At 38.8% G+C, this 15,948-nt stretch overlaps 1 protein-coding gene across 1 annotated transcript; it reads right to left on the bottom strand.

Moving 5' to 3' along the window:
• Nucleotides 1–867: 867 nt before the first annotated feature.
• On the bottom strand, nucleotides 868–14,951 carry tac3b (tachykinin precursor 3b). The gene is made up of 7 exons (XM_035387322.1): nucleotides 14,773–14,951; nucleotides 13,775–13,905; nucleotides 10,564–10,663; nucleotides 8,213–8,239; nucleotides 3,794–3,847; nucleotides 2,238–2,313; nucleotides 868–1,608 (listed from the first exon to the last, which is right to left on the bottom strand). The coding sequence occupies exons 2-7, from the start codon at nucleotides 13,874–13,876 to the stop codon at nucleotides 1,590–1,592; spliced, it is 378 nt and encodes a 125-aa protein (XP_035243213.1). The 5' UTR covers nucleotides 13,877–13,905; nucleotides 14,773–14,951; the 3' UTR covers nucleotides 868–1,589.
• Nucleotides 14,952–15,948: the final 997 nt, after the last annotated feature.

Raw genomic sequence — 15,948 nt, 5'->3', positions numbered from 1 at the left:
TGCTGTGGGCCAAATTAGTCTACAGTACAGCCATCATGTGCCTGGTATGAAGACATATTAGATGGCCAGTCTATTTATCTCCCTTCTACACCCCCCCCCCCCCCCCCCCCCCCCCACCCCCCCCCCCCCCCCCCCCCCGGCGGTCAGATTTTCGATGCCTCATCAACCACAAGAGGCGCTATCGATGAATGACTTATCGAAATGCCCCTCCCCCACGCTTCCTGCAACACACTTGTAACCAATTACACGTTGCTCTGCAGAGCTCTTGACCACAGGTTTTTTTTTTTCTTTTTTTCTGAAGTGGTTGAGAAAAAGAGCACCAGGTCACAGGTGCGATGTCTGATCAACAGCTTTGCTCGCCTTATATTCTCCAGATGTCACGCTTGAATCGTTTCCAGAAAGTCCAGCGTCATCCACAGGTCAAAAAAAATACGGAACATACAGTTTCTACTGCACGTTATTGGCTAAAGCAGCAAAAACAAGTGGGGGGAAAACAAGAGCGCAGCTTGTGGAGTGTCTGTATATGGTGTAGGGCAGGGGCCCCTGCGGTTCGGCCAGGCTAGGGTTGGGGGCCCCTGGTGTCATGTGTCTGTTCATATCTGGACCCGACAGGCTGTTTGTTTTTGAATGGAAGTTATGTAGCTGGTCAGCATGAGATTCTATATGGAGCCGCTTATTGTTCTGTTGTTGGTCTTGCATGTCTGTATTTTTTAGACTAATAAGATTGTTTATCATCTCATGAGGTAGTAAGCTGATGAAAATGTTCCATTTTATGTTATATTTAAAGAGAAACTGCGAGTGTTCAACTCCTGCTGTTTCAGAAAAAGGGTGCATTCACTTTCTAAAAAATCATTACAAAGCCATATATAGATACCCGCACTCAGATCATTTATTAAGTTTGGCAAGAATTTAAGTGAAATTGATTTATATATTTTCTCATGTGGTTAACATGTTTCAACGACTGCTTCTAAAGGAATCCATGTAGAAAGTGGTGTAACCTTGAGAACTTTCCATGAAAATGTGCTTGGTAGCGATGCAGTCTAGTTCTTGAGTTACAGGTCACCAAATGACTTTTTCCACAATTGAAATAAACCCTTCTGTGGGCCCCCAGAAAACTAAAGCTGGCTAAAAGGAACCCTTTCCTGAGAGTAATTAAAAATGCCAAGTCCAGTAATTTGTTTTTATTTCCCAAAAATATACTTTTAAAGAAATTACACATTTCTTCAGAAGCAATCGTTAGATACATACACTGAATAGATCTGGCACTTAAGACAACATAAGATGTGCTTCATCTGCTGAAAGACCTGTAAATTGAGTTTACATCACACAGTTTGTTGTGAATAAGGAAAACACTGATTTACACAGACAAAGCAGAGAAAATAGCAGCTAGCAGCTGTTCATTTACTCCTTAACAGTGAACTCCCTCTTAACTCTTTAACTCCCAAGTTTCACGGTTTCCATTAGATAATGAGCACCCTAGGAAACTTGACTGAATAAAGGTTTAAGCTTTCCATAAACTGTCTAGGGTCTGAAATACTCAAACGGAAATTAAGAGGGAATACATTCCAGTAAAGGGCGAAAAGCTGGTCTTAAACACCGCGGCGAAACCTGCAACACAATGAGACAGACCAGTCAGACACATTGGCTACTATCATACTGAACAGTGTTCATTTTTATATGAAAGGTCATTCTGAACTCTGAAAATGATTGAAGCAGAAACTAGAAATGTATTATGCAGTAACATTTGTAGCTACGAATTGCTATCTAAATGCGTATATCTTCGGCTTGACAAGGAGTGCTTGCTCTGGTTTTCTCCAGCTGAAAAACGGATTGCAGTCAGGATGGATATCTGCTTTACAGTTGCAGTCATCTACACAAACATTCTCGACCAACACATTCAGAACTTTTTTCTGTTACCTCTGTTTTTGTCTGAAATGACGGCTAACATGCAAGGTAAGTACCAGTGAATAAGCTTGCTAGATGAAAAAGGACTCACTACTAGCTAAGTTCTACTGTTCTCATGAACAGTTTACTACTTTGGGTTGAATCACAACAAGCAGGGATTAATATCTTGATCATCGCTGAAAACGTTTGTGTACACCTGATGGAGAGATCTGCATGCAGAATCTTCCTTATGGATTAAATTGCAGAACATGGAAGACTCATCCCCTACCTCTCTCCCTTTGCCCCACTGGCCCTGCCCAGCCCCACTCCCCCTGGGTTAAAGCACAACTCACCTCAGTTTACCCTTGTTGAATAAAATGGCTCCTCTTCCCTGTGGATACCCCTCCTTTCTCCAGGATTGCAGGTGACCTGTAACCCAACATTCAGCACAACACTGTTCAACAGATGCTTTAGCAGCAGTCAGCCTCCTCTGCAAACTTTCTGTACTCCCTCCCAGAACTAGCTTAAAAAAAAGGTTCCGTTTTGTTTATGCCAGGTGATAAACTCTTATTTTATCAGTCACACAATGTAGACAACTGTTTAAAAACAAGGCAGTATTGTGTAAATTATAGCTCTTAGCATTGCTGCTATCTTTCATAGCGTGCTACACTGTGCAACTATTTTGCAGCAATGTTATACACTTGCAGGTATATGATTGCTTAATGCTTTACTACACTAATGTGTTACTCCCAATTCTGTGCCCATGCCCTGTTTTCATGATATGCATATTATGTCAATTTCTATGACTAAACTGTAAGCCACTCCGGAAAATGTATAATGCCTACAAATCAGGGATCACTGCCCCTGTTCCTGGTATGCCTCAATCGACACATTTTCAAAGATTAGCATAAGTGCCTAGAGGATGCTGTAACCCACATTGATTTAGCCCAGTGGCATTCACTGTCACCCATAGATAGCCAGTGGGTATGTAGGTATTCTGCTTAGTCCTGAGTAACACCATAAGCTAGTAGATTGTCTGAAATTCCTGTAATGTAGATTGTGGTTCTACAGGACCAGGGCTGGGTGCCTCTGTCCAACATTGGATCTCCAAGAGACGCCACTGCTAAACTTAGTCTTAGGCTGCATCTTTCCTGAATGGCCACAAAGAGACCTTGTCCAGTCCTTCTGAAATAAACAAGGTTCTTTCTGTGAACCACTTGACCAGAGCCAGCACTGATGTCAGTGTGAGAGCTTGCATATTGACCAACTAAGAACCAGGTCTGAAAATGGCAAGAGGTTTTGTGTTTTGACTTTGAAACGCATGCGTGTCACAGGGCCCCTAAGTGGTTCGATGAGCTCACCACTAGAGCACGTTTGACCAGGGATGCTCAAATCTGGCCCATCAGGCCAGTTGTGCTGCCAGTTTTCATTCTTCCCCTCTAATCAGGAATGTATGCAGACTCTTGCTAATCAGTGGCATTCATCAATCAATGAATGAGGTAGAATGGGTGATATGGGTGTTTTTCATTAAATAAATGAAATAATAAATCAGTTGTGTTTACTCGGGTTCCCTTTGTCTAGTACTAAATTTTATCAGTGTGATAAAAGGAGATAAAGAAGCATCCAGGGCATGGTCCTCATAGCCCATTGGTGGTTTTGAAAAGAGGACGAATGACACTGGAGGCCGTCTTTTTTTTTGGGTCAAGCTCAGTTAAAGCAGCAAACCACGATCGTGGTGCCTGACACATTGATGTTGGCTGTCCTGAATGCTAGGCCAAATGTAAGTGGTGGTAACACAGCATGATAATATTGCCATGTCACGTGAACAAATGGGGAAAAGTAAAAAATAAATACATGAATCAAAAAGCACACTGACATTAAGGGTGTTCTGTTCCCTGCTCACACTCACTGGATTCTGAACTCCTCCGGCCCATCAGTCCCACGAAGATATCGTCCATGTCTCCTGAAAAAGAGATTTCTCATTGTTCTGTATAATATTTCATTAATATTTAATATCTACACCTACTGATAGTAAATCTAAAGTCGAAGGTATTGCATGCACCATGCAGTCATACTGTGTGTACTATATATATGTGTGTGTGCATGCGTGTACATACATACATACAGTGCCTCCTGGAATTGTTGGCACCCTTGGTAAAGATGAGCAAATAGGCTACGTATGAATGTAGTTTATCAGCTTGATCTTGCACTCAGAATGATTAAATGAACTAATCTTTATTTGAGGTAACATTATTTTTTTTAAAAACATCATAAAGAAATATATTTCTCAGAAATGTGTGTTCTCAGAATTATTGGTATTCCTAGATAATAAACAAAAGTTTAAATCTTCTGATTCTTTAGGATGTCTTAAGTGGTCATCTATGACTTTCAGTGGGGAATAAATATGATGTGACACATGAAAACTCCCTTCATCATCCACGAACATGAGGAATGTCTGAGATACAAAAGTTTGTTGACCTTTACAAATCAGGAAATTGCTCTTTACAAAATACCTAAATGCCTGAAAATACCAATCTTCATTACTACGGCAATAATTAAGCAGCTTAAAATAACTAGAGCTGTGATGGACCTCCCTGGAAGAGGATGCAAGTGTAATCTGGTTTGAGTGGCAAAAATAAAAAATTAAAAAATCTCCAAGGATCACACCTGAAGAAATGCAGAAGTCACCAAGCCTCCAAAACAGCAATTAGACCTCCCCCATTGCCAACTTGCTGTTAGGAAAGCTTGGCAGAAGAAAGCATCTACTCTCATCAAAGCACAAACGTTCGGTAAGCACCAGGAGTTGTCAAAACCTTATTGAAGCGGTTATTGGAAACTGGTTCTAAGGTCATTTGACAATGTTAATTTTATGCGGCATTTTTGTTCATATTAATTGAGAGTGCCAATAATTCTGAAGGGCACTGTACATACATACATAGCCTTCAAAAAGTATTCACTCCCTTTAAACTTTTTCACATTTTGTCCAGTTACACCTTAAAAGCATACTATGCAGGATTTTATATTTGAAAATATTATAAAATAACTATGCTAAGGCATATCTATGATGCACTGGCAATCTCATTCTTTACACACTTTAGCCGAATATGTGCACCTTTTACCTGTATTTGTTGTTCTAAAATGTGTTCAGGACATTTCAGGATGTGGCGCTATTAGTGTGGGCAGGGTGGTCGTGGCTACAGAGTCCATGATTTTGTATCAGATTCCAACTAAGTGTTGCTAGCCAGTTGCAGCAACAGATGCTGAGAAGCCTCGATACAATGAAGCAAAAAGACAAGTCGACAGGTAGGAGTCAACCCTGGAATTACTTTTCTTCAGTGGCGTCAGCAGATGATCGCCAACGGAATGAAAAGCGACGGGGACTTGGCGTATTTTCTGCTAGTCCTGTAAGTAACGTTACTTTTAGCTAGTTAGCCTACTTTATGCAGCTTGATGCCCGAGGTTGGTTAGCTTTTGTATCAAATTCTGTTCTTCCATCAAGATGTCTTCCCCCTCTAATGGGTATTGCTGTTACTGTATATTGGTGCAACTTAGCTAGGTCAGTAATTCACCATATTTCAATCAGGGGAAATTAATTGAATACGTCATGCATGGTATCTGGCTAACGTTACGTGTAGCCAACTTCACCAACAAAGCTAAGTTGCAAACAACTTTGAAAGGCCACGAATAACTTCATGAAAAAGTCATCCACTTTACAGGTATATCAGATAGCTATGATAGAACTATGGCCTGCCAATGTTACTTATTCCACACGCGATTCCGTGTTTATATCCCAATTCTAAATATATGTCCAGGGGGGTATTTCACGAAGCAGGATTACTCAGTTAGTAAAACCCAGAACAGCTCTTTTTCAGTCCACGTTCCAGATTTGGGAGGAGTCCGAGTTATACTCAGTGCAGTTATCCAGCTAACTCAGGAATCCTGCTTCGTGAAACCTAGAATAGCTAAATACCAAACTAGAAGAAACCCAAATAGCTGTACCGACACTACGGATGAACTACCGTACTTTGTTCCCACGCGCTAAGGGGTGCACTCAGAGTAAAGATCGTTGTAACACTGCCTAATTACTGCTACAGTCTATATCGAATCATTCATGTTGCTGTTTAAAATATCTGACCACCTCGCCTCTTCGCTTGACAGTTTGCTTGCAGCGCTTGGAGGTGTATTCAGTGGGAATGTGGTTGGGGTAGAGAACGAATTGTAATGCATGTAAATATTTTTTATATATTATTTAAGAGTAAATTCAACAACTAATGATGCAAACATTTTTTATTCAACATATTTTAAAAACAAAGATTTCTCATTTACAAAACTGTTCACCCCTTATGTAGCAATTATGCATGAGTCTTCTCATGCCGATATGAACTTTGTACTCTTAGATTTCTATTTGCCTATTCCTGTATGTAAATTTGCTCCAGTTGCCAAAATAGACAGAGAGTGTTGGTGGACAGCAAGTCCATAGATTTTCAATGGGATGCAAGCCATGTGGCTGAGCTATTCCAGAATACTAATGTCCTTGTTTTTAAGCCATTCATTTGTAGTTTTCTCTATGTGTTTTGGGTGAGTGTCCTGTTGGAACATTATTCTTCACCCTCTCTTACAGACTGAAGCGGGTTCTTTTAAAGCGTTAGCCTGTATTTGGCTCTGTCCCTCTTGCCCTTGTAAGCAACAGTCTCCTCAGTCCTGCTGGCTAAAAAGTCATTCCATAGCATGATACTGCCACCACCATGCCTAACAGTTGGGATGTTGTTACCTGGGTGATGGCCTATGTTTGGTTTGGGCTAAACAGCACTTTTGTTATTTCAGGCAAAAGAGCTCAGCTTTAGCCTCCTCAGACCACAGATATCCAGAAGGTCGGTCACATGGCTTCTGGCAAAAATTCAGGCGTGACTTTATGGTGGCCTTTCTCAGGAGTGGTTTCTGTCTAGTCACTCTCCCATTTTGGTTTTGCCATGTAGAAATTGCAGCACATTTTATAAGTAGTCTCCCATTTCAGGGTATCATAATATTGTTTGGGACAAATGGCATCACGTGTTTCTTTCTGTCAGGTGTGTTCAGTTGATGCCTTAGTGCAGATATAAGAGAGCTTTCAGTCTCTAGTTTTGATTCTAGCTGTTTGATTGCCTTTGGTGTCTGTTATAGGCGTCTGTAAACATGTGGACCAGAGTGGTGCCAAGGAAAGTCAAGGAAGCCATTATGAGACTGAGAAATAAGAAAGAAACTGTCTTATTTCTCAGCCTCTTAATGGTTTCCTTGACTTACTTTGGCACAACTCTGGTCCTAATACCCCCCACCACCATGTTTCACAGAAGAGGGGGGTGCTTTGGATCTTGGGCAGTTCTTTATTGGTCTCCTTTATTGGCCTCCACAATCGTCACTGGACAGGTGTTTGGTGGGGTTACTTCTTTATGGTGACAATTCTTCAGTCATCAGCTGTAGAAGTCTTCCTTGGCCTGCCAGGCTCACCAGTGTTCTCTTTCTTCTTAATGATGTTCCAAACAGTTGATTTTAGTAAGTCTCAGGTTTGGGCTGTGTCTCTTTTTTTATTATTTCTTGGCCTTGTAATGGCTTTCTTGACTTTCTTTGGTGCAACTCTGGACAGATGTTGACAGATGCCAGACTCCAAAGGCAATCACACGCCTAGAAACAAGACTGGATACTGAAAGCTCTTATACCTGCATTAAGAAAGGAATTAAACATACCTGACTAATCAGAAACACCTCTGAAGCCATTTGTCCCAAACATTGTGGCACCCTGAAATGACATTTCAAGTGCGGTAATTTGAAAAGAAAATTAATGAAATGAAAATCTGCACTTCAACCACATTTGAATTATTTAATTACAAATCAATTAAAATATGTCTTTGTCCCAAACGGTATGGAGGGCGCTGTGTGTACACACACACACACACACACACAGACAAACACATTCTCATAAGTAACTACATTTTCAGTTTTTCTTTTGCTTGTGTATACAGTTTGCTTACTAAATCAAATATTGGCAATCCCTACGTGTTACTACAGTGACAACCTAATAATGTTCACCTGGAAGTGAGTTGATTTGTATTTTATGAAGCCATGTTGTGGAGTAAGTCGTGAGCATTGTAAATATTTCAATTTGCCTCATTGCGCATAACAGAAATTATTTAGTGCTTTAATAAACTTTTGCCTTTTTCATCAGTGGCCATTTGCAATATAGAAATCACACAAAACTGGGCTTCCACATTCAATTAGTCATATAATTACTGCAGTGTAAACCTAGTTAAGAAAATGCACAATAAAAATCAGAACAAAATGGAGGATTGTCTTACTTTTAAGTGGTGGTAGATTATTCATCCCTGAAAAAAGAAATTGAATTTAATGGCCTCAGTTTATCAGTGTCCATAACTGTGATGGAGTCTGACACAACAATTTCCTATTTTAAATAGGGAAGTGAATTTCAAGCCTGAATGCAATTTTTTTTAGCCTTTCAAGCCTTTTTTCTTTTCTCCTCTAATCAATATTTCTTCTTGGCTCACTCAGAAATTTTGGTTGCTAATTGACAAAAATTCCATGCATGCCAATTAAGTACCTTGGTGGATCATGGTACTTGTAGTTAAAAAAATTTTTTTTTCTGTAACCAGCCACAATACAACACAGCCATTTCCAAGGCATGGCTTATTTGGCAAAATGTTACCTAATTATTCCTTTCAGTATCTTACCTAACTGAGCATCAAGTGAAAAGGACATGTGAGTGACGAGTTTGTTTCCATGGGATGAGTTGTGCAAGGACTCCAAAATAATCAGATGATAAAAACAAAAAATAAGAATTAAATGTAGAAGACGGAAGATGAACCAGGAATAACCGACACTTACCCGACACTTATTTTGAATACTTATTTTTTCTTTTGAAGTGCTTATCATGCGGATCTTTATCTTTATTAGGATAATATTCTGATGCTATAGTACCATATCTCTGCATTTTTTCTCATTTTCAGCTATTAGAATTTTATTAGCAACCAAAATTACTGAGTGGGCCATTAATGTCTTTAGCATTGATGAATTGTCACCAAACCTTATTGGTCATACTCCATGGGCGGGTGTGCAATACCGTGTCCTGCATCCATGTTTTCCAGCATGGTTGTAAAACATTCCTGACATGATCTCTGTTGACCTTCTAGCTTGAGGCCAGCTAGCTATACCAATAACAGGACAGTTTATATTTTAAACAAAGTCACTCAAAGCCTGTGGAAGGCAAAGCTGTAAACAATGTCTCAGGCCCCCTGTCCGCTGTTTCCCAATTAACAGGATTGTCTAGCATCTTAGTTTCCTTGGCTGCTTTGGCCACCTGCTACCTAATGAGATGTGCATCTGGAAGTCATGGAAAGTCATTGCTTCTTTTCATGCACTAAGTCCTATTACATTGTAGTTTCTTCTGTACTGATTTCCATTTTCATTACTGACATGATGTCACTGGAGGCTTCCGTTGTTAAATAAAGGAAATATAAATACATGAGGCCTAAGCAGTCACTCATAATTGAGCAGTAATTAAGCAGTTTCTTAATTACCAGAACCATATAAAAGCTACATTCTTTTCCTTCATTTGGTAAAGCTTTTGTGTGATCCAACAAAACCAAAATTCCCTGAGCAAACTCATTCTGCTGATCATCTCCCACCCCTAGCCTTACCCTTCATTAGTCTTTCCTCTACTTCTATGGACTTCTGAGCCTTTCTTGTATTTCAGTCAGAGACCAGGATCATCCTTGAAAATCCCATAACACTAATGCATACGCACATTCTTTATTCCTAGTCATTATCCCGCTCTCCCAAGACGCTGTGGTCAGAATGACGGCACTGATTTGCTTTTCTCACCACAGTAGAAATTCCCTGCTTCATTTCTTGTCTTGTGCAGCATTTGAATTCTGTGCCATTAGCCATCACAGAACTGACTAAAGTCCGAGTTATTGTCCTGTAACATCCCCCAAGTTCACTTAGCGAGTCCCTAACAAACTTTACTACCTCCTCAGCACCTTTTCTGAGGAGTGGCCACCTGTCCAGCAGGTTCATCTTTCTCCTCCACTCCTTTGATCCCACGCTGGCACAGTTCTCTATGCTCTCAGAGTGCAACGTCTCTCAGCTCCTAATATCCTGTCAGCTGAACACTCGCCCCTAGGTTCCTATGCCCACACCTGTGCTCCAGGCCATCACTCCAGAACACCACCTAGGTCAACCCTGCCCTGTCCACCGGCTGCTCCCTGACCACCCTCAAGCAGGCAGGACTCTCATACCTGCTGGGGAAGTGAACTTCAGATGCCACTGCTTCACAGAGCCTCTGCGAAACGTGTCTCTCTTCATACACCTCTCCAATCCTCTTGAACATTCGTCCTTTATTCAACTACAGTGCAGTGACGTGTATATATGAGATTTTCTAGAGTAGTGGTTCTCAAATTTGTCAGCTTAGGTTCTTTCTATGATAAGCTCTGTATTTCCTCTTATATAACCATGGAGGCAACCAGCTTCGGAAAGATCCTTCCAGAATCTTTACTGATGGCTATTCAGCTTGTGTCATACAGGTGTACTCTGAGACATGTATCCTACACCACCATCATCACCATACTGAGAGTTGTATAACAGCTACACAATACCCTTACACATCAATAAATACTTAGTCAGGAACACTTACCAGCACTTCTTCTGCCCATCAGCCCTACAAAGGTGTCATAATCTATGTCATTATACCTCTTCAGGTAGTCACGCGGGAAGTTGTCAATGTTCAACCTTTCCTGGAAATACAATGCAGAAATATCCTAGGTTGTTTTGAGGGCTTTCCGATGAAGTACATCATCCTTTCTGGTCTTTATTGATTCTGTTTTCACTGAGTAAAGTAAAGGAGAACAAACTGTTTCTTTTGGAATGCCACAGGAATGTTTGACCCTCTTACCAGTTTGGAGGGTCCATTCAGCCCAAAGAACAGTAAAATTTAATTTAGCTGCAGGCAGCAGTTTACTCAGTTACTCAATTGCATTATTGGACTACTTGTTCAATAATTTTCTTTGTGTCTGTCTCAAAGGAGAGTGGAGCTTCCTCCTCAGAGGGAAGGGGGGTAATCACCCCTTATTAGTGTTTCCTGAACTATTCTCCATAGTAGACTGCATTTTGCTGGTTAGAATGTGTCATGTAATTACCAAAAAGGTTTTGGTAACATTTTCTTGTGAAAAGAGAAACCCCATGGTAATTCAAGGTTTCTGTTCTCACTAGAAAATGAATGCAAAAATGGAATATATTTTAAAATGCTCATTTTCCAAAATTTTAAATTCAATTAGAATATTACATGCAGTATGCTTGCCCCATCAATAATCTGTTTAAGAAAAAAAAATTTTTTATGTGGAATATCTAATTTGGTTTTCAATATTTAGAACATTTAAAATGTACTACATGTAATCTTTCATATTTATGGAAATTGTTATTTATTTTACAAATGTTTAATCACTGAAATGTGTTATGCATTGACTGAATGTTTCCAACAGTGAACAGTTTCTACAAAACAGGAGCACGGAATGATTTATGTCTCCCAAAATGCAGGGACTGAATGTGCAATGAATGCATGATTGTACAAACCCATTACAGAATTCTTGGAGGTAAAACACCCGGCATGTGGGGAAAATTCTGTTTCTTATGTCCTTGCTGGTAAAATAGTACAAAATGTTTTTACCACAGTGTTGAAAAGATGAGGAAATGACCCATCTAATCTCCAAAGCACTCTTTATTTGGTGTGGTACCATACATATAGGTTTGAGGGGAGACAGGGAGACATGTCACCCCACAAATTGTTGCCTGGTACACAAGTGACTGAGGAGAATGAAGTATAGTTATTTGATTGAGTGTCAAAAGTCAATGGAATATGAAATGAATAGACTTTTTTTGTTTGTGAGCTGTGTATGTAAAGTAGTGTAGGTAAAATATTGGAAACAAAAATGAATTTTTACTTTTTTGCGTCTCTAACATCTCACTGTGTCCGTGACATTCTACATGAGTTATTTCAGGCTTGATACATTCATCATGCAAGGCATTTCCCCCCCTCATGTCAATCATGAGGACATCTGCTGCAATGTTCATGAAAATGTCACCAAAAATAAATACATTTGTTGCGTGATTACCATGAGTCATTTGATTAATGATTTATGCACTTTACAAAATGTACGTTGACTTTTGCTTTTTGCTGTCTTTACACATATTTACACGATATTGGTACAGACATCTATCTATCCTCACTCTATAAATTTGCCTCAAGAACCACTAAAGGCCGTATGGGCGGGGCATAACACAAATCAGACTATAAATCAAAAATTGTTTGTCCAGTCATTACAAAACTCGCAGGATATGTCATTCATTCATTGAGAATGAACATATTGTGTCAAGTCAAATTCCTTGTATGTATAAATGGCGTTGACTATTACAATTACTCTGTTTCTGACTAGTTCTTATTGCACTTCGTAGCTTTTACCTTCTAACGGTCTGTGTTGGCTTGAACCCCGGAATTGCAGCTTGCGGCTATATTTATTATTATTATTATTATTATTATTATTATTATTATTATTATTACCACACCAGGTTGGCCAGTGAAGGTCTGGCTTCTTCCCGCTGGGGAGTGTTTTCTCACTGCTTGAGTTTTTTTTTTCCCCCTGTGGATATTTCCACTTCAGCTGCTGGATTTTTTGGGGTTTGGTCTTGATTTTGGCCAATGTTTCTTATTTCCAGTTTTGTTTTGTTCTTTGGTTAAGGACTTTTGGGACAGTGACTGTAAGAAGCGCTATGCAAATAAAATTTATTGTATTATCTAATATATAATTTGCTCTTTTTAAATGCTGAGGTCACTAGTCAGTCAAATAACTTAAATTGATCACTTCAAATTGATTACTTCAATCAATCACTTCTGATTATTGTTTCCTTTACATAATTAAGGAAATTATGTAATGATATATTGTAATTTGTTAATTGTAGAATTCTTTGATGCAATTAAGCATGTGGCATTGCAAAAGGTTTGCTCATTTTTCAAATGTAAGAAATATAATGTCTCTTGAAACTTGAAATGTTATTTACTAACGATTCTAAAGCCTATACATCATATTTTATAAATGCAAAACATTTGCAATGTACTTAAATGTAGGAGTATAAGGGAATATTTTTCTGAAATTCTCACTTTTGTCCCTACCTTTTTGCTGCTTTACATGTACATTTCCATGTAGTTTTCTTTCATTTTTATACATTTACGAAATGTAAGACACAAGTGATTAAACATTCATGACATTAACAAACAATATTCACTTTTGATTGATTGAAAAAATTAATCACAAGAACTAAGCTTATTAAACACATACTTATGTAACCTACTTATGGACGGTTGTATTTCATTAAATGTAAAAAAGACATTTTGTAAAATTCGTCACGTGCCCTTAAAAAAACATTTTTCCATCCTCTGACCTAATCTGCATTTTTACTTGCAAACCAGATGGGCAGCTACGGCTGTAAATCCATAGCAGTGGCGAATCCATACATCCAGAAAATGATACCAACGACTCACACTGCAGCAGTTTGGCTAGCATTGAAGTTGCACATTCTTTTCCTGTTTCGTCTTGAGATGGGTCAGCGCCAATAATTTTATCTCCGAAAATAAATACGACGAGAAAATAGGAATATAATGTATGCTGCCATCGATGGTTTGTATCGTCCAAGTTCAGCTTAAGAGTGTATTCGCCATTTGGAAGTAATAGGACATTTGAACGATTTATCACGAGCTTTCATTTAAAAAAATCAAATGAAATAATTGAGTAGCTTTGGTATCAGTGGTGGTTGTTAAGGGGGTTGGATAGTAGTCGTTGTGGTCTCCTGCTCACCTCTAGCATTGATTCCTGAGGCTCTTGCTCCTCACAACTTGATTGACACGATCGGAGTATCACTATGAAAGAAAGGATCGCGAACACCAAGTAGGGTTTCATCGTCTCTTTCTGGCCGGTACCCGCACGCACTGAAAATAAGGAATTGAAAATCATGAGGGACATGAATAATAATGTTTTACTGTCACCATGTAGCAAACAATTTAACTGACTTTTAAATCACTATTTAATCGCTATTTAAACACTGGGGGGAAATATGTGAAACATAATATCAAGTAAAATCGCAAAATTGCTTAACTGAGATTGCTATAACAACAACTTGTCCACATGTGATTTCTAGAGTTATTTCTCAACTGTACATGAGAATTGACTGGCGATATTGCCGATATTAGGCTACCGTTTTCTTCCTCAGTTTCACCCACTGATTATTTGAAGCAAAAATTACATTCTTTTTTTCCCCATTTTTCATCATCATCATCATCATCATCATCATCATCATCATTATTATTATTATTATTATTAATAATAGGCAACAATCCCAATTAATCCATTCAACTTGTGTTACTTAAAAACAGTCGTTTATACAATTTTGCATCTTATTTAAGTTGTTTATTTAAGTTGTTGAAATATCTATAATGTACTGTTGGCTACGAATCAATTTGAGATGGGGCCAGTGTTTCTTTTGGAATCTGAAAAGTTTGCGAACACGCGTAACAGTGTCAATACACGGTTGCGCGTAACCCACCCCTCCTAATTAAAACAAGACTGACAATATAATGACAATACCCCATCTCACTTCACTCTTATATTGGTTATGGTCCATAGCCTATGTCAAAATATCCCCCTGACGGGCGCTGCGCCAATGATCCTACGCTGTGGTAGGATCATTTTCCCCACAACGGTTCATAATGATTATTATTATTATTATTATTATTATTAATAATAATAATAATAATAATAATAATAATAATAATAATAATAACAATAAGCGTTCTTACCAGAAAATATTACGTTTTGTGTCTCTCTGTCAGCCGTTGAGTTAATTCGAAAATTCTATTTTCTCGGAGAAATGTCTCACAGGTGAGCTTTTCCGTTAAATGGTTTGAACTGCTCCGTACAGTTCTTCTCCTGAAATTCAACTACACCGCGAAGTCTCGCCATCTGATTGTTAAGTAACGGCATATTGTCTGCGCACTCCAATCAGACGCGGCTATGTGGGTGTGGTTTCAGGTTTGGGACCCTATTTATGTTCGTATGTCTCGACTCGCAGATGAATAACACGCTGGCTTAACTAGCTAATACGTCCATCTCGGGGGGAAGGAAGATAATTTGTGATTTTACCTTATAATTTTTACATAAACCTTGTAATGATTCACTTACAAGACACTTCATCACTTCCTTGCCAATTCAATACCATGATGGAACCAGGTACCTAACTAAACAAGGGATGCTAGCCACCTGTTGAATTGCCTTCTGCCTCTTCCAAACTGTCGTCTCCGTGAAAGAGGAATATGCTTACGCATGTCTCATTAAAATATGCCCAGCAGCTCCGCAAAAGCTGTTATAGTTTTCTACTTCAGATTCTTAATGTAATACCGGTTTAAATAGGGAAACGCAATGCGGTTAGAATTAGCAGGTAATCGCGTCCTTATATCTACAGTCGAATGTGGGGGGTGGCTTCACTTTTGCTTCAAATGTGAAGTTAGCTGCGGGTTGTGAACAAGTGTAGTTATTTTGTAAGTGTAATTTGATTTTAATATCACTTAAATCCCTTCTTCTTTGATTTTTCAAAATTAACTGATAACTGTGTGATAACTGGGTTCAGATAAAACAACTCGAACATAAGCCTAACTTCTTTACTATTCAAGTGCAATTAAATCAAGGCGCCAACACATCACTCATTAACTTGCATCATAAGAAAATGAAAAATTGGCTTGTATGTAGCCGTACATTTGATATAATGCAAAGAACAAACTGGAATGAAATTTTAAAAATATTTTTTAAGGTCTCGGTCAAATGGATAGGATTTTTCATTATACGTGAACATGACCTTTTACAAAGGCTTCTGGAACTTGATCCTGGGGCCTTCTTGTATTTTCTAGCTTTTGTTCTAAGCGTAACTAAAATTTCTTAAGTGTAATAATCTGGAAAAATAAACTTTTTGTAATTTGTGT

The sequence above is a fragment of the Anguilla anguilla genome, chromosome 13 (assembly GCF_013347855.1).
Source record: "Anguilla anguilla isolate fAngAng1 chromosome 13, fAngAng1.pri, whole genome shotgun sequence".
In the NCBI taxonomy this organism is placed as follows: Eukaryota; Metazoa; Chordata; class Actinopteri; order Anguilliformes; family Anguillidae; genus Anguilla; species Anguilla anguilla.
This window is presented reverse-complemented; position numbering and strand designations above follow the sequence as displayed.

Excerpts from the sequence above, each read along its gene's own strand:
- tac3b (XM_035387322.1), bottom strand. The coding sequence starts at position 13,876 with ATGAAACCCTACTTGGTGTTCGCGATCCTTTCTTTCATAGTGATACTC. Across the intron at positions 10,664-13,774 it reads CTCAGGAATCAATGCTAGAG|GAAAGGTTGAACATTGACAA; the intron begins GTGAGCAGGAGA and ends TTGTATTTCCAG. Across the intron at positions 3,848-8,212 it reads TAATCTACCACCACTTAAAA|GAGACATGGACGATATCTTC; the intron begins GTAAGACAATCC and ends TCTCTTTTTCAG.